Raw genomic sequence first — 22,158 nt, 5'->3', positions numbered from 1 at the left:
GGGGCTTTACTCTGGCAGGTGACTCTCTTGCTGCTTGGGGGCCCAGGAGCAGGGTTGAGACACTGGGGGTGGGGAGAGCAGGTAGGATGCAATGGCTGGGCCCCCACCCCATAGGCATTGACAGTTCCTAGGGCAGAGGCTGGCTGAGGCTAAGGGGAGAGCCCAGGTTAATCACTGACAGATCCCTGGCTGGCCCACTGCCTTAGCGGCATTTTAGTGTCTTCTGGTGGGCAAGCAGGGGAGGGCAGGTATCTCTGGATGCTCCCTGCCCTCCATTTCCCCCTGCAAGAAGAGATCTGAGGCACTGGCCAGTCCCACATGCTGGGGGTTTAATACAGCTCCTGCTGTCACTGTCCAAACAGAGCCACGACCTGACAGCATCCCCCTGCCCCCATGGGGGGATGCTAAAGGGGACCCTCTACTCATCATCCAGCTCCCCTTCACTAGAGGTGTATAGGGGAATCCCCAGCTCTGAGAGATGCCCCCCCAATTCCACCTTCTCTGTGGATCAATCAGCCTCCCCCTGCTAGGGCTATTACAGAGGCCCCGCTGTAGCCCCTGCATGTCCGTCCAGATGCATCTGGGCCCATGGTGGGGTGGGGCGCCACCCAGGAGTCGAAGATGTCTGCATCCCTCCCATCCTCTCTTCTCCGCAAGTGGGCAGCGTCGGGACGTCCTCGTGCAGCACAGTGGGGCTCCCTAGCTGTGGCCCTTGCTGTGCGGGGGGCGGCAGACAGCCTGCAGGGCCTGCTCGGGGAGGCGCGAGGGCTGGGTCAGGATGGCTGTGAGCTTGCTGAGCTGCAGGAGGGAGCTGGAGATAGCTGCGGGGAGGGAGAAACTAGCACCAGCTCCAGATGGAAGCTGCCCGCCCACATCCTTACCCCAAGCCTATCAGCTGGAAGAGCCCTGAGCTGGGTTTGGCAGGATGGGTAGAGGAGGTGGCTCAGAAAGCCCTGCCCAGTGATCAGATTGTGGGGGAATGCCTGGGGGTGACATTGAATCCAGGGCAGGCACATTCCAAAGCAACCAGTGATTCTGGAGCCAACCTGATTTGGGGTTTGGAGCCCAACTGTAGGGGTCTGATTCAGAAAGACTTAGGCTAGGGGAGTGGTGCCTAATGGGTAGAGTGGGGAGGGACGCTGGGAGCCAGGACTCCTGGGTTTTAGTCCCAGCTCTGGAAGGGGAGTGGAGTCTAGTGGTTAGACCGGGGGTGTCTAGGAGCCAGGACTCCTGGGTTCTATCCCCATCTCCACCACTGATTGGTTCTGACGTGGGTTACTACATCCACTCTGTGTGCCCTGTGAATAAGGACACCCCTGTCAGGCAGGCAGGATGAATGAGTGCCCATCTCTGGGAGCTCAGGGGGCCCTACCTCAGGAAACGGGATTTTCCTGGAGGCCGAGGGGATCACAGAAGCTCCTTAAGAGGCTGGAATCCCTCTTCCCCGGAGTGGAGCCCTTCCCCCCAGCTGCTGGGAGTATGGGGATGTTTGGGCCTGGTGTGTGGGACGTACCGGGGCGCAGCATGGGCAGGGCGCAGTGCTGCTCCAGCCAGCCCAGCACCGACTGGCAGAACTCCTTGGCACTGCGGGTGCTCACCGCTCCCTTGTAGCTCTCAAACAGCGGCTTGATGAGCACGCTGAACTGTGGGCAGAGGGGGGTTAAGGAGAATCTGCCTCCTGCCTGCCCCCTGCCTCGGAGCTACCTAAGGAGACCAGGAAGGGCCGGCTTAGCCCCCACCACCACCTGCAGGGCCAGCTGCTCCGTCCTGCCCTCCCTAACCCAGGAGGGGCCACCCCAATTCTGCAGGGATTGCCATTGCCCCCAGAGCCCCTTGTCCTGCCCTGCCCCATCCCGAGAGACCCTTCCACTCTGCCCTGGGAAGAGCCATCCCTGTCCCCTCCCAGCCAGGGCCCTGCGGTGTCCCTGCCCTCCAGGATGCCCTGAACACAATCATGCCAGCGGATACGAGCCAGAAGCGCCAGTTCTGCAGGGTGCGCTGGCGCACGTAGTCGTCATACAGCTGGGCTGTGTGATCTAAGTGTGGAGGAGTCACCGGGGCCCCACTGGGGGGCAGCTGGCGCTGGAACTCCCTGGGATGAGAGGGGGCAGAAGGTAAAACCAGTCCAGGGCTCAGCCCTGCCCCTTCCCTACACTTACCCAATGGCAGTGCTCAGCCACTCGAGCTCACCCCGCAGGCCCCACCCCATCCCTGCACTCACCCAATGGCAGCACTCAAGACACTTGATCTCACCCTGCAGGCTCCATCCCCTCTCTGCACTCACCCAATGGCAGTGCTCAGCCCCTCGATCTCACCCCACAGACCCTGCCCCTTCCCTGCATTCACTCAATGGCAGAGTTCAGCACCTCAATCTCATCCACAGGCATCGCCTGCTCCCTGCACTTACCCAATGGCAGTACTCAGCTCTTCCATCACACCCCATAGGCCCCACCCCCTTCCTGCAGTCACCCAATGACAACAATGAGGTCCCACCCTCATCCCGCACTCACCCAATGGCAGCGCTCAGCTCCTCAATCTCGCCCCGCAGGCGCCGGGCCGTCTCCTGTACCTGCCGGCACTCCTGCTGCAGCCGCCCCACGTACACCACACTTCTCTGCAGCAGCGTGGCCTTGCTGAGCTGGGGAAGACGGGCCGAGCATAAGACACAGCAGCCGGCCGGGCAAAGAGGGAGATGGGGTGGGGCAGACGAGGGACTGGGATGGGCAGAGAGGGGGGGACATACGAAGAGCAGGGATGGGCACAGAGGGTACGGGGAGGAAGGGACGAGGACCCGGGACGAGCAGAGGAGGAGACGGAGAGGGAGGGATGAGGACCAGGGATAGGCAGAGAGAGAGATGGGCGGGGGAGACAAAGGTGAGGGACCGACAGAGAGACAGGGATGGATGAGGGACTGAGCCAGCACAGCGAAGTGGGGCCAGGTGTTCCAGCACCCACTGCTGGGGAGAACGGGGCCAGGCAGTGGAGGGAAGGGGGAACTGGAGGGCTGGACAGCAGGCATGGCCAGGGGCGCCACGTGGCATGTACCTTGACGCTGGGCTGGGCCAAGCCCGGCAGCACGAGGCTGGCGAGGGTGTCGAAGGCGCAGCTGATGTTCATGCGCCGGGCGTGGTCAGCAGAGGTAAAGCCGGCTCTTTGGCTGCCCTGCAGGATCCAATCAAAACCAGGCTGTGAGCCCCGCCCCAGGGATCAGGACTGACTCCTCTCCAACAGCGCAGAGCCAGGAGCTAACACAAGGGCTAGTCATGCCCATCCAGCTCACGCACGGCACCCGCTGCAACACAGCACCCCCCGGCTGGGGCACTGGGCTCAGCACTGAGAATGAGGGGAGAGTGCCCCCCTACCAAGCTCCCCCACCCCCACTTCAGGCAGCACAGCACCCCCTAGTGTCGCACTCGGGTCAACACTGACAGTGAGGGACAGCACCCTCCACTGAGCCCTCAACCGCTCCCTGCAGCACCTGGGCTTTCCCTGGGAAGTCTCCCTGCCGCCCCACTCAGCAGGGAGCGGCCCGGGTGTGGGCGGGTTGGCAGGGGTCCATGTTACCTTGGTGCTGGGGCGGCTGCAGGGCTGGTGGGAAGCATGGGGTCCCCTGCGCTCAGCTCTATCTTCGGACTTGGCATCTGGGGGAATCCAAAGGAAACAGGGAAACATCTGGGTCGCTCATGTGGGCAAGATCCCAATGCTGCTCCCCAGGGCCCAGTAAGGCATGGTGAGTGAGCCATCCTACCCCAGCACTTCTGGGCGCACGGGCTGGTAAGGGAACCTGTCAGACCCTGCCCAGGTGGGTTCAGCTCCCAGCCCACTTCTAGGAGCAGAGGTCTGTTCATGTGAAGGATAGAGGGCTCCAGGCCCCACACTCCCAGGATCCATCCCCAGCACCAGATCAGTGATGCCGTGAACCCTCCCCAGCTCCACCCTCGCCATGGGGAGGAACCTAAAACTGTAGCCTCCCAATGTCCTCCCCAGAATGGCACATTTCAGATCAGCCCCAGGCAGCGCCAGCCTGGGGCCAAACCAGCCTCTGACCCACAGACCTGGCTGTCCTGGGTGTGATCACCCCTTGGTGCCATCCCCGAATCTGGGCAGCCAGGCCCCCAACCAGCAGGCAATGCAGGGTGAGCCACACCCTAGTCACCCCATTCCCCTGAGCCAACCCCCTCCACACACACACAGGTGCCCCAGCTAGCCCCCACCCTGCCAACCCCCCAGATCCCGCAGCCAGCCCCCCACCCTGCCATCTCCCCAGATCCCGCAGCCAGCCCCCACCGTGCCATCACCTCAGATCCCCCAGCCAACCCCATCTTGCCATCACCCGAGATCCCCCAGCCAACCCCCATCTTGCCTTCCCCTCAGATCCCCCCAGCTAGCCCCCCACCTTGCTATCCCCCCAGATCCCGCAGCCAGCCCCCACCTTGCCATTCCCTCAGATCCCACAGCCAGCCCTAACCTTGCCATCACCTCAGATCTTCCAGCCAGCCTCCACCCAGGGAGAGGATGTTGGACGAGGGGGTGCTCTGCGACTGTGGGGCCTATTTCCGTACCTCCCTGTTCTCACATCTCCGGGCAGAGTTCCACTGGGCAGCGTCCGCTGGCTCCCTTGACACCTTTGAGGAGCAGTGGGCGCTGTCCGGGGTTCTCTGCTCGGTGTCCCCATCCGGCACCCTGATTTTGAACCTTTGACTCACTCCACTCCCTGTTCTTTCATTAGTTGTCCCCAGAGATTAGTTGGTTCCTGGGTCCAGTGGTCCCTCCCGCTAGGCTGGGGGAGGGGCCTTTAGAAGTTGTTTCCAATAAGGCCTCCACCTTTCCATCCCCTCAGCTCCCCCAGCCAGCCCCCACCTTGCCATTCTCCCAGGTCCCCCCAGCCAGCCCCCCAGCTTGCCATCCCCTCAGGTCCCACCAGCCAGCCTGCCAACCTTGCCATCCCCACAGATCCCGCAGTCAGCCCCCACCTTCCTGTCCCCTCAGATTCTCCAGCCAGCCCCCAAATTGCCATCATCCCAGGTCCCCCCAGCCATCCCCACACCCTGCCATCACCCCTGATCTCCCAGCCAGCCCCCTACCCTGCCATCCTTCCAGGTCCCCCCAGCCAGCCCCTGACCTTGTCATCCCCCCAGTCCCACCAAGCTGTCCCCCTTTACACTTCCCCAGTCCCCCCAGCCAGCCCCCCACCTTGCCATCCCCTCAACACGCCCCTCTCTCCAGCCACCTATGAACCCACCAAGTTCCCACTCCCCAAACGCTTCTTATGAGCCAACCACCTTCCTGCCCCCCCCAGCCTGATGCTCTCCCCAGCCCCATCACCCATCTCCCCTGTCCCGTCACCCCCAAGAGCCAAGCACCCACAGCGAGAGCCCATGTGATGAGAGGCCTGACAGCAGCACCCCCCATCTTACCAGTGCTGGAGGAGGCAGTGACAGAGCGAGGGTCGATGGGCTTCTCCAACAGCAGGACACCTGCAGGGAGCTCTAGGGGGGTGCAGATCTAGAGGGGAGAGACGAGGGAGTTAGCAGGGGAGGACAGAAATCCGCCCCAGTCACAAGCAGGGCACCCTAAACCCAGCAGCGTTAGCCGAGTGATTCCTGGGTGGATTTAAATTGTATAGCTCATCAGCAGGGGGTGCTGTGACATCAGGGAGGGGGAGAGCTAATAGATGCCCAGCCCCACCCTCTCCAGCAGGGGGTACTATGACACCAGGGAGGGGAAGGAGCCTGCCCAGCCCAGCCCCGCCCTCAACCAGCAGGGGGTACCAGGGAGGGGGAGGAGCCTGCACTGCCCAGCTCCACCCTCCCGAGCAGGGGGTACTGTGACACCAGGGAGGGAGAGGAGCCTGCACTGCCCAGCCCCGCCCTCTCCAGCAAGGGGTGCTCTCACCTGAGAAGAGTCCCTGGCTGGAACGAGAGGCTGTGTTGATTGGCCTGGGGGGGAAAGAAAGCAGGTAGAGAAGGAGTGAGGCTTTCCCACAGAGGTCACAGCTCCTAGGTAGTCACCTAGAGCAGTGCCTCTCCAGCCCTGGGTCTTGGGATGGCCCACATCTGAGGAGGTGGGGGGAGAGGCTCCCCTGCACCATGGACACCCCAACCGCTCCTCCCACCACCAACTCCATTGTTGTTCCCCCCCACCCCCAACAGCCCTCCCCTGCACCAGCAATACACTTTATGGTCAGCCCCCTGCCAACTCCCCCCAGTACCTAGTCCCCCACCCCAACAGCAACCCTCTATGCCCAGCCCCCCACGAGCAACTCCCCCCCCCACTGACCCCTCTGCCAGCAACACCCCCAGGCATGCCCAGTTCCCCTGCCCCACGCACCCATCACCACCTGCCTGCCCCTAAAAGCAATGCCCCCTGTGCCCACTCTCCCCACCCCACACCCACTCCCCCTCATCCCACCACAACAGCCTCTCCCCCCAGTGCCAGGCAGGCAGGCTGCGCTGCCCCCACAAGCACATACCTGCTACAACCAGGTGGGTAAGGAAGGCACTGGGGGCTGCCGGGGGGTGGTTGGAGGTGGGCGCTGGGGCAATGTGCTGTAGCTGCCGGGACCTTGCCCTGTTGGGCAGGGGGCCAGACACAGGCATGGCAAAGGTTCCCCCGGGGGAAGGAGGGTGCAGGGTGGGTGAAGGGGGTTTTTCAGCAGCCATGTGGGTGATGACGGAGAAGACAAGGGTGGGTTGGGGGTGCTGCATGGGAGGGCTGGGCGGGGGTGGGCTGACCCGCAGTGGGGAGGTGGGGAAGAGCGGCAGGAAGGTCTGGTGTCCGTTCAGGGGTGTGAGGGGCTCCAGGTCCAGGGGGAAGGAAAGGGGGGTGAGGGAGCCCCTGTGGAGAGGCAGCTCCTTAGTGGTGGTGGTCACATCCGGGTCACAAGCGCTGGACAGAGAGCCCTGTGGGGCAGCAGCTGGTAGCAGCATGGAGGCCTGGGGGAGAGGGGGAGAGAAAATCAGCCTTGCCCTCCCCAGCAGGGGGAGGGGCCTGTACCACCTAGCCTTGCCCTCCCAGCAGGGGGCAGGACCAGCTCTGCCCAGCCTTGCCCTCCCAGCAGGGGGCAGGACCAGCTCTGCCCAGCCTTGCCCTCCCAGCGGGAGGGGGGGGGGGGGCTGTGACACCAGGGAGGGGCCTGCACCACCCAGCCCTGCCTTCCCCAGGGGGTGGGTAGGGGCTGTGACACCAGGGAGGAGGTCATAGACCTTGCAGTGAAGGCGAAGCATGGGCTGCAATGTGGTGCCAGCTGATCTCTGCAGACAGAGGGCAGGGGCATTGCTGAGCAGTCAGAGGGCAGCTGCTACTTGCTACTCACCTGGGTCACAGGCTGGGGGCGACAGGCAGAAAAGAAATCTGTGAAGGGAAAGAGAGAAAGGCTGAAAGGAGGTGGAGAGATGAGGACAGGGGGAGGAGAAAGAAAGAAAATGCAAAGGACCTGGATAAATCAGAGCAGAATAATCATAATAGGAATGATCATGATTACATCACAACACTTGGTACAAATGGCAGCTTCAGAGCTCAGACCTGGGGGACCCCAGAGCTGGGATTGCAGGGGGGCTGTGGGTCAGGATTGAGGGGCATCGGCAGAGCTGGAGGGTGGGGAGGATCCCAGGTCTCAGATCGCATAGGGGGACTGCGGGTCAGGATTGAGGGGCACTGGCAGAACTAGGGGACGACGACTCAGGGCTAGGCAAGCAGCGGGCTGTGGGTCAGGATTATGGGGCACTGGCAGAACTATGGGGGGGAGCTCAGGTCTGGGCTAGCAGGGGACTGTGGGTTGGGATTGAGGGGCGCTGGCAGAGCTGTGTGGCTGAAGGGTATGCAGGATTCCCTGGTGTGCAGTGGCTGGGCCCATAGCAGCAGTGACTAGGGTGAAAGCTGTGGGTTGGTTTGGTGTGTGCATGGTAGTTCTGGGTATATGGGCAAACCCCTTGATGAAATGGTGGCCCACTGTTCCAATGACCTCATCTTGAAAATGGGGAGGTGGCCTGGAGACACTACATATCCCAGATGCACTGCTCCAATTTGACCTGAGACACTTCACTGGGTCCATGCTGGGACCTGTAGTCTTAGCCAGCTGCCCCTTGGCATCAGTGATGTTGGTAGTTGGGGCCTGGCCATCCAGCTAGCCTGGGCAGCATCTGGGCCCAGCCCCACGCGCAGCAGCAGGACGAACAAACGTGGGGGCCCACTCTGTATCTTTCTTGGCAGCGGCTACATGAGCAACAGACAGGAGGAGTTTCAGGGAGTCAGAGGAGCTAGAGGTGACAGAGGAGGCACAGCTGAGCAGCTGGAGGCTGGGGCTGGCGGCCCCCAGGGGAGAGCTGGCCAGGCTGTCTGTTGGGTCCAAGCAAGGAGCGGGGAAGATAGACAGAGAGAGACTGAGATAAGGGTCCTTGGTGTACAGCCTCAGTTTCCTGCCAAGGCCCTGCAGCAGGAAGTTCTGCTTGTATGTCCCATGCTGCAGGGGCAGCTCTCTGTCCACAGTCACTTCACCACTTCCCTTTGATGAGCCCGTCAGACAATGCCAGGCCTGCTGGGCCAAACCCCATTCCACACACTCTGAGCTTGCCAATCCTCTGCCCTGGGGCTGGATTGGAGTCGGCGTCTCCTAGAGGGGAAAGGGCCCGTGTGTCCCATTTCCCATCCTTCTGAGCTAGCCGTGCCCTGCCCTGGGGCTGGCTCAGACTCGGCACCCCCTAGAGGGGAGAGGCCCCATGCTAGGATAGCTGCCCTGGGGCACAGAGAGCAGGGGGCATCTTTTTCAGGGCAGTGAATAGTGTTTAAGCTTCCTCCGTAGGGGCCAGTCTGTAGAGAGCACAGTGCCCTGCCCCGCCATGGGCCGGGTTCAGGTGAGATACTGGGCGGCTCTCCCCACCGCGGTATCTCCGCCTGGCCTGTAGCGGGTGACTCAGCAAGCATCTGGCCGAGGCCTGGGTCTGTGAGGAAAAGCAGTCTCTGCAGCCGGCTGAGCTAGCAGTGGGTCGGCCACAGACCAGGCCATGAGCAGCACTCAGCTACACAATCTGCCCATGGGGATTTCCAATTCCCCCCAGCAACAGATTAACAGTGTGCCCCAGCATGGTGGGGAGATGAGACCACTGGTCTGACCCAGGGCAGCAGGGGAGGGGACACCCCTGGCCTGACCCAGGGTGGTCAGGAGGGGACACCCCTGGCCTGATCCAGGGCGGTCAGGAGGGGACACCCCTGGCCTGATCCAGGGCGGTCAGGAGGGGACACCTGGCTATTCCCTCTATTGCCAGGCAGCATGGTGTTTGGAAACCTCCCCACCGCCCCTGTGCGCCAGGATCGCCCACCTCACCCCAGATGGGATCCGTGCACTATGGCCACTGAAAGTTACCGTGAATGGGGTCCAGGGTGTCCATGAAATCCTCTCCGAAGTTAGGGTGCAGCTGGGTCAGGGTGGGCTGAATCATGTCCGCGTTGAATTGGTGAGCTGGACGACATGGTGATGGGAGTCAGACACAGCACCGGCCGCTCCCATCCCGCCCAAAGCAGAGCCCTGCCCCAAGCAGAGCCCTGCCCCACCCACCTCACTCCCCTCAAGTACCAGACTGCCAGGCAGGGAACGAGGATTCTAGGGGGGCCCATTCACACCCCTAGATAGAGAAGGGCAGAGATCCGTAGACAGGAATGCTTGGGGGATACAAGGGGGTCAGAGCTCAGGACCGCCCCCTTTTAGCACTTGGGGGGCAGGGAATGCAAACGAGAGAAGGGGAGAGATGGGGAAAGGGGCTGAGACCTGAAGAGGGGAATGCCTATGGGGCATGGATAGGGGAATCCCCTGTGTTAGGGACTCTGACCAGTGCTCACCAAGACTGCGGGGGTTGGGCCCCCCATATGGGTTGCGGCTGTAGAAGATGGTGTCGGCCAGGTCAGAGATGAGGCTGTCCAGGGTGTCCAGGTCGAGCTCCATGGGGCAGATGCCCTTGGCCTCACTGCTCAGTCCCTCGCCCTGGATGGCATGAGCCGCTTCCTGCCCAGGTGGGGAGGGGGACAGAGAGAGATAACTGGTGACCCAGATCCTGTGACAGACGGGACAATAATTGGCAGCACTCTGAACAAACCCTGCTGAGTTAAGGTGAAGTGTCTTGGGAGGTCGCTGTATATTAAAGCTGTGTCCGGATTACTGTGGAAGGATGTAACTCCTTTAAGGGGGAGACAGGACTAATGCAAACCCTGGGAAGTGGCACGTGCTTCAAAGGACTCTCTAAAGCAATGGGCTAGACTAGACTGATCTTTTAGTTAAGTGGGTTTCCTAGGAAATACTTGGGAAGGGGGGGATGCAAGTTAGTGGAGTTACCGTTTTGAAGCAGCGCCTTGGGGAGAAACCCATTGCCTGGCTGAGACCTATTCACACCCTCTTCAAAGCGGCTAAAGGAGGGACTCCCTAACTCCTGGGGGAGCTAGTTCTGAGTGACAGCTGCTATGAACTGGTGACCATAGAAATATCCCCGGGTGAGATTGGGAGGACTGATCACTGGCCTGAGCCCTTGCTGGAGTTGGGGTGATCTCTGGTAAGCTTATTACCAGTGTGTAGCTTGTGTTATTGTTTCCGTGTTTTCTCTGTAATGCTTTTACCTTAAGAATAAAAGTGCCTGCTCAGAAAAACCACGTGATCACTTGTAACTGCTAGCAATGTCATTGTTATTAGTCTCTGATGAGAATGCCCAGCACAGATGCTGGCCTGTTTAGACAATCTGCTTTGCTGTGGGATTTCACAGCACAGTCAGGGGACTGCGCAGCCTGAAAATGCCCCAGGCAGGGCGAGAAAGATGTGGGTCTCCACTCAAGAGAGGTGGTGTTTGAGAAGGGTGCAGCTGAGAGTGGGTGCCCTTGCAGGACCACAGAGGGGTAACAGAGGTGCAGATGCATCTTACGCAGGGGCTCTGGAGTGCCATTTAAAGTGGAAGGGGACAGCAGCATAGATTTGGCCCCCCTGCTACCTGCCCCTCCTCTTCCCCTCTCACGTGCTCCCCCCCACCCCCCTGCTCCACCAGCCTGACCTCCCTGGCCTATGAACCTGTCCATCCACCACCTCCAAATCTGAGTTTGATGCACCAGGTTGCAGTGCCACTGGTGGCTAGGCCACGGCCCAGGTGGTCCCCCACCTAGCTCCGCAGCCAATGCCATGTACCAAGACAGGGTCAGGAACTCTGGCTGTTGGGGGAGCTCCCAGCTACCTCAGTCCCAGCTTCTCCCAGCAGGGGGCACTGTAGGGAGTGGGGCAGGAGTGCTGGGAATGGGGGGAACTCTGGGCTACTCCAGTTCCAGCCTCTACCAGCAGGAGGTGCTGCAAGCTGTAGGGACAGAGCAAGGAATCTGTACCTGGGTGGATAAAGGCTCAGGTTTATCTTTCTTCTTCTGGACCTAAACATTAAACAAACAGGAGCTTTAAAACCAACACATGGTCCTTGCCCACAAGTCCAGGGCATCGTGTCTTCTGGCAGCTGTTGCCCATTCACTCCCCATCCCCAGCAGGCTGGGATTTCACTGAGCCAGACTTTGCTTTCTCAATCACTGAGATAAATTTGGGTGATTTGAGAGGGAAGTGGGGGAATCGTGGGGGAGGCATGTCCCACCAACTTAGCATTATAGCAGCTGGGGAGATCTACAGAGGGCTGTGGGCAGGCAGGGGTGGCTGCTGGCAGAGATGACAGCCAGCTGTCCAGTGATGGAGGGAGGGGGGAAGGGACTGATGGATGGATGGAGTACGGATTCCAAGGAAGCCCAGGGTTGGGCACTGAGTCACCACTAGACTGCAGGGCAGTAATGGCAGTTTCTCTCTACCTGAAGCCTGCTCCTTCCTTGGCATAGAGATCTCAAAGTTTTACACCTCGGGGGTGAGGGGAGGGGTGCTTAGTTTTACTCCTGATGGGCACATCACAGAACTCAGCCCCCACTGCTGCCAACTTGCCCCTGCAGTGGCAGCAGAGAGGCTGAATACAAAGCCAGTCTGGGGGCCACAGCATCTACTGCTGCCTGGGCTGTACCTGCTCTGGCATACAGGACAGTGGCCTCTGGGCCTGCTAGCAGAGCGGGGCACTGTTCAGAGCAGGGGGAGGGCTCCAGAGATGCAGGGGTGGTAGCGGTGGTGGGGTCTTACCCGTGTACAGAAGTACATCCGCCACTTGTGATACTCCCGAATGACCACTCCGATCTGGCGCTTCCAGTACTTCCCTTCCATGATCACGGCCTGCAAGGCAAGGGCAGGGTGGGGCTAGAGCCAATTGGAAAATGGGGGTGAGGGGGAGTTTCCAAGAAAATTCAGATTTTTCAGCAGAAATTAAAAAACCAAAAAATCTCAGCTAAAAAATGAAATATTTCAATTAATAAATGCTACAGCTGTGCTTCATGAGAGCCTAGTTTGATTATCTCATGATCCCATTCTCCCCTATAAGCTGGCCTTCCTGGTTGGACTACATTTCCCATGAGCACCAAAATCTCCCCTCTTGGCAAAGGGAGGCTCTGCACTATGGGCAGCCCTGACCATGATGCATCATGGGAGATGTAGTCCCACTGGGGAGCACAGCCCAGAGAGGAGACTTGGGATATCAGGAAACCAAATCACAACTCCCATGATGCATTAGGGTTACCATATTTGCACAATCAAAAAAGAGGACACGGGGGGGGGAGCAGCCCCACTCTAGCCCCACCCCTGCCCTGCCCCATCCCCATCCGCTCCCTCCCACATCCCACCCCCTGACTGCCCCCCTCAGAACCCCCAACCCCCCCCGCTCCTTGTCCCCTGACTGCCCCCTCCTGGGACCCCTGCCACTAACTGCCCCCCTAGGACGCTACCTGTCCCCTGACCAGGGCCGGCTCCAGGGTTTTGGCCGCCCCAAGCAGCCAAAAAAAAAAAAAAAGCCGCAATCGCGATCTGCAGCAGCAATTCGGCAGGAGGTCCTTTTCTCCCAGCGGGAGTGAGGGACCGTCCGCCGAATTGCCGCCGAATACCTGGACGTGTCGCCCCTCTCCGGAGCGGCCGCCCCAAGCACCTGCTTGCCAGGCTGGTGCCTGGAGCCGGCCCTGCCCCTGACTGCCCCAACCCACATCCACACCCCCACCCCCAGACAGACCCCTGGGACTCCCATGCCCTATCCAACTGCTCCCCGCCCACTGACAGGACTCCCAGAACTCCCGACCCATCCAACCCCCTCTGCACCCTGCCTGCCTCGACCCCTCTCCACACCCCTGTCCCCCTGGCAGCCCCCCGCCCCCGAAGTCCCGACCCATCCAACCCCTCCCCCCTCCCCCCCCCCCCCCCCCCCCCCGCGACCAGGGCCAGCTTTAACAAGAGCCCAGGGATCGGGCTGCGCTCCGGCCGGAGTCGTGGGGCTTGGGGCCGGGCTGGAGGTGCTCGGCCGGGGACGGAGCCCTGGGGCCCGAGCCGGGCCGGAGCCACTGCGGTCGGGGCCGGCGCGCTCGGACGGAACTGGGGCCAGTGCTCCGGGGCCTGAGCCAGGCCGGGCCAGAGCCACTGGGGCAGGCCAGGGCCAAAGCCGCTTGGCCGGGGCCGGACTGGGCCGCGCCTCCCCGGAGCCCTCCTCCTCGCGTCCCCCCCCGCCCCAGCTTACCTGCTGCTGCCCACCTGCCCCTGCTTCTTTTCAGACTTCCCGCGAAGATCTGATTCGCGGAAAGCAGGGGAGGGGGAGGAGCAGGGGGGCGAAGCATTCAGGGGAGGGGAGGAGGGGGAAGACAGCTGCGGGGCCGGAGGCATGCTAAGGCTGCAGGGGATGGGGGGAACCGAGAAGGGGCTTTGACTGCCGAGCAACGCTGCTTTTCGATCTATAAATAGCCGACCGGGGGGAAATCCCAGACATTTTTAGATTTTTAGAAATCCCCCCCAGACGGCTATTTATAGATCGAAAAGCCGGACATGTCCGGGGAAATCCGGACATATGGTAGCCCTATACATCATGGAAGATGTAATCCAGCTGGAGAGTCCAGTCAGTGGTGGAGACTGAGGGACAATTAGAATCATAGAATCATAGAATATCAGGGTTGGAAGGGACCTCAGGAGGTCATCTTGTCCAGCCCCTGCTCAAAGCAGGACCAATTCCTACAAGGCACCGCGGCAGCACTGCCAAATCACATTTCAATTTTGTGGCATTCCGTTTTCCAATGAAAAATCAGAATTTCACTGCAAAGCAGACAGTGTTTGTGGAAAATTCTGTTTGGTGGAAAACCCATCTTTTGCCAAAGGCAGTTTGGATGGAAAAATATCAGAAAGCCCTTATGAGGACCCCATATGGGGGAGAGGAGCGGAGAGATGACCCCAGGACTAGTGGGTCAGAGTCCTCTTGGGAGGGGAGGGGAGAGGTAAGTGAGGGGCAACCCTCAGGGGAGAGGAGGCAAGGAGGAGCTATGAAGTAATCTGCGTCACTGGTGCAATAAAATCTCTTGCAGGAGAGGAGTCCCTTGCAGTGCCCCTCACCCCCATGTGCTCACCTCCGGTTTGCGGTGGTCATCCCCGACACTGCACTCCAGCGGCGTCACAAAATTGCACACAGGGTTCTTTCTCCTTTCCACATCTGCAGGGGATAAGAAACAACAGCTGCCTTTGCTATAGCCTCCTCCGCCACTGACTAGGAAGCACTCCCATGGGGATTATGCAATGGGACATAGGGCCTTTCCCCTCGAGGGGTCACCGGCTCTGCTCTGGCCCCAGGGCAGGGACACTGTCTGTCTCGGGGTGGGGGTGTGGGGGAATGGGACATGGGGCCTTCCCCTCTAGGGTGGGGCAGTGACTGAAAGCTCCTTACGTGGTGCTGTCTAGTGAAGCAAGTTCTTGCTGCCCTGAAAGTGACGTTGCCTCGCCCACTCAGCACAGAGCCCTAGTGACTGAGCAGCCCCTCTGGTATGATGGCTACTCTGCTTGGTCAGCTCACCCTGCCACTGCCTGCGCTGTGCCCACTCTGGGGAGACTCCAGAGCCCCATGTGCCCCTGGGCAGCCCCAGCCACCACTCACACTGCAGGTACCACGCTCTCCAAATGGCATTATTGAGCCGGATTTTGTCACGCGGCAGCAGCTTCAGGCCTTTGAACGTTTTCCATTTGGGGGACACGATTTTCCCACTGTGAAAAACATAAGGAACAAAATCCTTTAATGATGCAGGTCCAGAGAGAGGGGGACGTGGGCAGGGAAGAACAGAGCCTAATGGGAGGAGCAAGCCAATGACAGAAGAGAACAGAGATGGAGAAGGGACAGGAATCCTGTACAGAGCAAATCAGTATCCCGCCCCACCAGGCACCCACGCTCACCCCATACACCACCCCATGGATCCTGTACAGAGCAGGTCAGTCACCTTCCCCACCAGACACCCCCACTCACCGCATACGCCACCCCATGGATCCAATACAGAGGAGGTCAGTATCCTGCCTCACCAGGCACTCCCGTTCACCCCATACACCACCCCATGGATCCCGTACAGAGCAGGTCAGTATCCTGCCCCACCAGACACCCCCACTCACCCCATGGATCCTGTAAAGAGCAGGTCAGTATCCCCCACCAGATACCCCCGCTCACCACATACACCACCCCATGGATCCTGTACAGAGCAGGTCAGTATCCCCCACCAGACAGCCCCGCTCATCCCATACACCACCCCATGGATCCCGCACAGAGCCCGATTTCCCCCCCCATCCACACACAGGAAAACCTCTGACCCGGGTTTGGAGATGCTTCAAGCTCAGGCTAGCTGGTCCAACTATGGGAATAGGTTAGAACCCAGGCTCTGGTTTAACTTGGGCTGGAACCCATCCACTTTGCAGTGAGGATGCAGGCTAAATCATTTGAGTGCTGATAGTCCTCCAATGCCTTCCCACAATTCCCCACAAAGACAGACAAATTCTGCTGCAATTGACACAACTGACTTGGAAAGAATTTGAGTGTCACAGCACAAAGAACCAGGGGTTACTCAATCTGACATACACAGGCAAGTGCAGAAACAGTGAAGACATGGTTGGGCTTTGCAGTGAGGCCGTTGACACCTAGGCCAACCTGGGTGCCTATCACCCAGGGCTAACTGTGCAGTGAAGTCATGCCCTAGGACAGTGGGTCTCAAACTTTTTTACTAGTGATCTCTTTCACATTGCAAGCCTCTGAGTGCGACCCCCCTAATAAATTAAACACCCTTTTTAAAATATTTAACACCATTATAAATGCTGGAGGCAGGCGGGGTTTGGGGTGGAGGTTGACAGCTCGCAACCCCCCAGGTAATGACCTCGCAACCCCCTAAGGGGTCCTGACCCCCAGTTTGAGAACCCCTGATCTAGGAGATGCAGGGTATTAAGAAATGAAAAGACTCTCAGGGCTTCTCCACATGGGGACGTTTCTTTGGTGGATCTAGTTTTTTTGGCACAGACTGCCTTGCATCCAAACACACAAGTTCTTTTTTCAATGTTATCTGGTGTCTTATCCTGTGCTGGAAGTTATCATCATCCACATCATCAGGGTAAGCCACAAAGGCAAATTGCATGCCACCTGGCTCAGTCTCTAGCTAGGTCCATAAGACAGTCTGGCTGGATGTTCAGTCTGTGTCCATCATCAGAGGTCTTCCTGCGCCACCAAACCTTTTGGTGTCCATGTGATTGCTGGCCATGTAGTGACATACCTTGGTAAACACACTTAATAATTTGTTGGTCTTCCATCCTAGTAATATATCTGTATCAAGAAAGCCAATGAGTCTGAACCTGTGCTGATGGCGACGGTACAGCAATAATCTCCTTATTGTTAATCTTGCCCTGCCACTTGATATGGAGCAGCTGATGAAGACGAAAAGAATCAAAATCGTCCTTCTGCTGCTTTTCAACCTTCCTCAGTGCCCACATTTCACTGCCACACATTTCCTGGACTGACCCTGGAGAGCCCTGCTTTGGAAGTGACATAACTCTATTCCGGAATGAGCTGTAAGGTTTGTGTGAATGCATCCCAATTTTGGATTATCTACACTGATCAGATAGCCTTCCCATAATGCATTACTTCACATGATCTAATGGTCCCTTCTGGCTTTAAATGCTATGATTTGTATGCCCCCCACTGCTCCAGGAACATCTTGACCATATGTCACACACGCACACTCTGGGTTAAATACCAGCATACACTCAAATATGCACCTTTGTGATCACAGCTCATGGCAAGTTCACATCCCCCAATCCCTATAGCAAGCCATGCCCTATACTTCTGTACATCCCGTACAGAGCAGGTTAGTATCCCCCACCAGACACGCCCGCTCACCCCATACACCACCCCATAGATCCGTGTGGTGCCATCCAGAGGTCCGGGACTTTTATGGGATGGAGAGCATGTCCAGTTCCATCTACCCAAGAATCACCATAACGCAGATTTAGGAGTGGCTATGAAATGAAGCAAATGAAGGAGAAGGGGCATTCTTGGGATGAGACCCAGCACCACAAGCTCCGGCAGAATTGCAAAGCCAAGACCTCCCAGGACATGCGCTTACTGTGAGGGGCTGGACTGGATTTTTGGCAGGGTGCCCACTGCGGAACCCCTGTATGCTGGATTGTTTGCCCATGCCATCAAGAGGCACCCAGTCAATCACGGACCCCCAGAAGATTCCCCCAGACAGCCAAGATCTCTTTGGCACAACAAACAGTGAACCAAAAACTCAGGGAGAGCCAGTGCTGGAGATGCTGAGATCCAGCCATTAAGTGTGCTGTGTTACAATAATCTGTCTAGGTTCCGGCTCTATAGGGGGATGTAAACAACTCTGATCCAGGTACTGGCTGGGTACTGTCATGTTGGGCAGACAATGCTCTGCGGGAGGACAGATGTGTCCATCCCTGGCCAGTGTCCTTAGTTCTCTGCCTGCTTGGCTTTTATTCCTGACATGCTCAAAATGGCATGAGCACCACAAAGTTGAAGCTAACAAGGGTTTATGTCCTGAAATATTGAATCCCACATCCATGGCCCAAACATGCCAGTCCCCACTCTCTTTCCGGTGCTGCTTGATGCTCCCTCCTTGGTGGACTGGGGCAACCCCATCTCCTCCCCAGTGTGATGTGGTTCAAGGTGGCTGCCCTGTACGATAAAGGCAAACACATTGCATGGCAGGCATTTTTACTGAAGCAGCAGAACACAAGAAAGCAATAGAAACTGTATTTTGGATCCCAGTTTGATCAATGCCCTGGTTTTGAATTGTTTTTCTTTGTTCTCCAAGCACCTGGCACTGCACGGCCCTCGCAGAAAGAGCGGTTATCAGTGCTGAACACCTGGCAAACCTCCAAGGAAGACACATTTGCTAGATCCCAGCAGAGAGCAAGAAGAGTGGAGGGAAGGATTCGCAGTGCAGAAGAACAAGAAAGAGAGAGGAGCACAGGGAGCAGTCTGAGAGGGTGTCAGATAATAAAAACCACTTGGGAATCGTGCTAACAAAACTTGTGCTAACGAACAGTCAAAGTCCCTCGTTTTGGGCATTGGGTAGGAGGGTCAAATTCCATCAGATCCCTTGGAAGTGGAATCCGTCATTACCTGGCCTATACCCCAGTCTAAAAGACAAGTCCAGTCTTAATATAGATGTGGAATAATAAATAGTGATATTATAGTGGCAAACTCATTGTCCAGGCAAGAGGCTTCTGAACCAACAGTGGCTGACCCTACTGCATCAATGTAAAAGGGGAGGTGTGATCTATGAACCTCTTCATGCCAACGGGCATGGGGCACAAAGGGAGTACACAGGTGTTACAAAAATCTCCTGCATCTGATACGTACGTTCCGATTCACCAAAGAATGTCATGTGAGGTCTCAAGTAAAGGCTGGTGTCACAGTGGTTAACAATATCGTGGCAAAACGCATGTACAGATTGTTGACCTACAACCCTGTCCTGAATGTTTGCTATATTGCTTAAAAGTTATATTATAATGATGTTAAGCGGCATAATGGGTCGGTCATCAGAAGCCTAATTATGGTCACCTGGAACACCACACCTGGACCAAAGGCAGGTTTACGTTTATTATGGTAATGGAAATGGTCACATATGGCCATGGATCCGTGTGGGTTATATAACGTAAGGGTATAAAGATCTAAAGATTTACCCTAAGCGAGCGGTAGTCAATTATTTTTTGTCAAGGTCCAAATTTCTTGGTCAAGGCATAGTCAGGATCCAGACTCCAGAAAAAATAATAAAAAATAATAACAATAATGATAATAATAAGTAAAGAAAAATATTTTGGGGTCCATTCATAAATGTCTGGCAGTCCAGATTTGGCCCACGGTCTGCCTATTGACTACCCTGTCCCTAAGCCCTTGGGTACATTGGCTTCCCAAAATGGTGTCAACTAGAACAGGACCTGTTCTCTGATGTGCTCCATGATTCCTTCAATCTTTATATTCCTCCATTTTAGGAAAATATGAGTTTGTTCATAATCCTAAAAGCTAACTCTCTGTTTGGAGCTTCATGTTGTTTGGTTATATTAGTGAATGGACTTATTTGGATGTTAAATAAAGCATTTATCTGTATCTGTTGTGTGTCTCATGAATCCCATACTCAAAAACAATCGGCTGTGTAGCTGCCTGAAGGGAAGAACCTGTGATAATAATAAATATTATTGGTATAACTATGTCGCTCAGGAGTGTGAAAAATCCACATCCCTGAGTAACGAAGTTAAATCGATCTAATCCCTGGTGTAGACAGTGCTAGGTCAATCAGAGAATTCCTAGCTACTGCCTCTTGAAAAGGCAGAGTACCTACATCAACAGGGAGAACCTCTCCCTGTTGGTGTAGGTAGCATCTTCATTGACACGCAACAGCTTTGCCACTGCAGTGTTTTAAGCATAGAGAAGCCCTCAAGAGTGTGAATTTTTCACATCCCTGAGCAACAAATTTTAGGCACCAACCAGCCTAAAAATCCTTAGTGGAGAGGTTTTATATGTACACTGGAATCTGGAGCTTTCTTTACAATTTACAAATAATGAGCCTATTAACAAACCTATGTCCCATCTTTTTAAACTGCCTTTAGAGACGTTTTTGTTCTGTTGGGGTTTTTTATATATTGGGCATTTCATTTAGGCAAAACTTTAAAACCAAGCTAATACTATTTTTTAAAGGTTGGGATAGTGTAGCTTTTAAACACTGTAATTTCTATTGTACTAGATCTCTTCCTCTTTGATTAAGACAAAACCAAAATGTTTTTGAGAGGTGGGATGGAGACAGGAGTGAAACTGATAGCGGCTACAGTTTTAAAGGCACTATGCATATTCCTAAGGGAAAGCGCAAGCACAGAATTAATGTCCCCCACAGATTATTTTTCCCCACAGAATCATTGATTCTGATGGGGAGGCGAAGGAAAGCTGCAATTACACCCTTCACCCACCAGGGGCTGATATGGCACCAGAAGAGAGGTCAGCTGACTCATGCTGGAGCAACCCGCCACAGAGAGGGACAAGGCAGAGGCTGCCTTCCTCACAGCACCCTGCCCGCAGGGCCAGGTGAGGAGGCATGGGATATGGGGGGACAGACTGAGCAGGGCACACAGGGCTGCTGGGGATCACACAGATTGGGATGCAGGTGGGCTAGTGGAGGAATAGATTGGGATGGGGGCATAGAAGCTAGTGGGGTGACAACATTGAGCCAGGAGCTGAATGGGAGTGGAGGTGCAGGGCCACATGGGGACAGGGGAAGATGTGCCTGACTGAATGGGGGAGACTAGGGGGGTCAGCCAGGGTCTGCCTGGGGAGGCTCCCTAACAATCCTTTCCCCTCAAAAAAACCCTGTTCCATACTTCTCCCACCCACACCCAACAACCATCCAGGTTCACTCCCAGGCTCCTTCCCAGCAATTACTTCCCTCTCCCTCAGCTCCTCCGTTACCCCTGCCTCCCCCAAGCCTTTGCACTGCTTCTGAGGGGTGCAGGAAATACATTTCTGTATTGTAGTTTAAATGACTTATTACTCAGAGTTCTGTATTAATATGCCTAGTAAGGAATCTATTTGTCAAAAAACATTTCTTGAATCTTACTTACTGACAGGTATTTTGAAATAAATTACCAAAATAATTGAAATAAATTACCAAAATAACTGAAACTAGATTGTGTTATTTTAACAAATAATATATGCTGAATTTTAAAATATTGTGCATAAGAACATACAAGTGATTGTGCACAGAATTTTTAATTTTTTGGCAAAGAATTTTTAACTTTTTGGTACAGAATTTCCCCAGGTGTATATACAATGCAGAGTTTTGTATAAGGGCAGGAAAAAGAATTCTTTGGAGCTGCTTCAATGTGATAAATAAATTGGGGCAAAAAGTATTTGTTTTGCAGAAAGTTCTATAAAAATTGCTACAAAAGTGAAGACACTGATGCATTTTGATTATATCACAGGACTTTTTTATCAATCAAAGAAAAAGTTTGCGCTTAAAGTTTTGCACCTCTGTGACTGCACAGTGTAGCTATTGGCTTCCCTCCCACCATCGTTCTTTCTATGCTTCACGTTTAGGCACTGCAGTTCTTTTAGAGCCCCAATGTGTGGCTTGGGGTACTAACAAACAAAAGTTTTTGCTGCTTTTGAGGTAATTCTATAAAATATAACTAAGGCTGTAAAGACAAGAATATTGATTATGTTACAATGTTTTTCCATCTCTGTCAGAAAGAGCCAATCTTGCAGTTTTGCCCTAGTATGGATACTAATTTCTCCTGATGCTTTTGTAAGTGTTATTTACTTACTCTTTCTGACCACCTGTGAAAAGTAATTAGAAAAAAAATTAAAAAGGGGTAACATAATGTTGAGGTTGGGAAGAGTTTCTGTATGACACGTGTTTACCCTTGCTAAAGCACAACAACAATGAACAGATACAAACAGCGCCGTATTATTGCCTAGGCCGACAAGGCTTAGGCCTAGGGCGGAAGCTCCCCTCCGCGCCCTGCCCCCCTGCTCCAGCTCACCTCCGCCTCCTCTGCAAGCGCGCCGCCGCGTCCTGTTTCTCTCCCCTCCCAGCGCTTACTCCCAGGGGCAGGGAGTGAGAGGGGAGGAGGGGGAACGCCGCGCGCTGGGGAAGAGGCGGGGCCAGGGGCGGGGATTTGGGGAAGGGATCCAATAGGGGAAGGAAGGGGGCGGAGTTGGGGCGGGGACTTTGGGGGGGTTGGAATGCGGGCGGGAAAAGGGCGGAGTCGGGACG

General features: G+C 56.1%; 1 protein-coding gene across 4 annotated transcripts in view; it reads right to left on the bottom strand.

The window, feature by feature from the left end:
• Positions 1 to 302: 302 nt before the first annotated feature.
• Positions 303 to 22,158, bottom strand: part of LOC101945959 (MLX-interacting protein-like) — a 31,287-nt gene continuing 9,431 nt past the window's right edge. Inside the window, exons 2-17 of one of the 4 annotated variants that reach the window (XM_042858138.2) lie at positions 14,994 to 15,100; positions 14,473 to 14,555; positions 12,128 to 12,241; positions 11,350 to 11,391; positions 9,835 to 9,997; positions 9,362 to 9,457; positions 7,316 to 7,353; positions 6,473 to 6,935; positions 5,896 to 5,939; positions 5,418 to 5,505; positions 3,565 to 3,641; positions 3,046 to 3,162; positions 2,511 to 2,638; positions 1,969 to 2,092; positions 1,514 to 1,643; positions 303 to 821 (exon numbers count right to left, since the gene is read on the bottom strand). In XM_042858138.2, coding sequence (XP_042714072.2) covers positions 700 to 821; positions 1,514 to 1,643; positions 1,969 to 2,092; positions 2,511 to 2,638; positions 3,046 to 3,162; positions 3,565 to 3,641; positions 5,418 to 5,505; positions 5,896 to 5,939; positions 6,473 to 6,935; positions 7,316 to 7,353; positions 9,362 to 9,457; positions 9,835 to 9,997; positions 11,350 to 11,391; positions 12,128 to 12,241; positions 14,473 to 14,555; positions 14,994 to 15,100 — 1,936 coding nt within the window. In that variant the 3' untranslated portion in view covers positions 303 to 699. Of the gene's footprint in view, positions 822 to 1,372; positions 1,644 to 1,968; positions 2,093 to 2,510; positions 2,639 to 3,045; positions 3,163 to 3,564; positions 3,642 to 5,417; positions 5,506 to 5,895; positions 5,940 to 6,472; positions 6,936 to 7,315; positions 7,354 to 9,361; positions 9,458 to 9,834; positions 9,998 to 11,349; positions 11,392 to 12,127; positions 12,242 to 14,472; positions 14,556 to 14,993; positions 15,101 to 22,158 lie in introns of all 4 variants that reach the window. The other 3 variants (XM_065591727.1, XM_024114847.3, XM_042858137.2) reach the window with 3 other exon arrangements.

This window comes from Chrysemys picta, chromosome 4 (genome assembly GCF_011386835.1).
Source record: "Chrysemys picta bellii isolate R12L10 chromosome 4, ASM1138683v2, whole genome shotgun sequence".
Classification (NCBI taxonomy): domain Eukaryota; kingdom Metazoa; phylum Chordata; order Testudines; family Emydidae; genus Chrysemys; species Chrysemys picta.
Note: the sequence above shows the minus strand (reverse complement) of the source record. Positions and strands in the feature narration are given on the sequence as shown.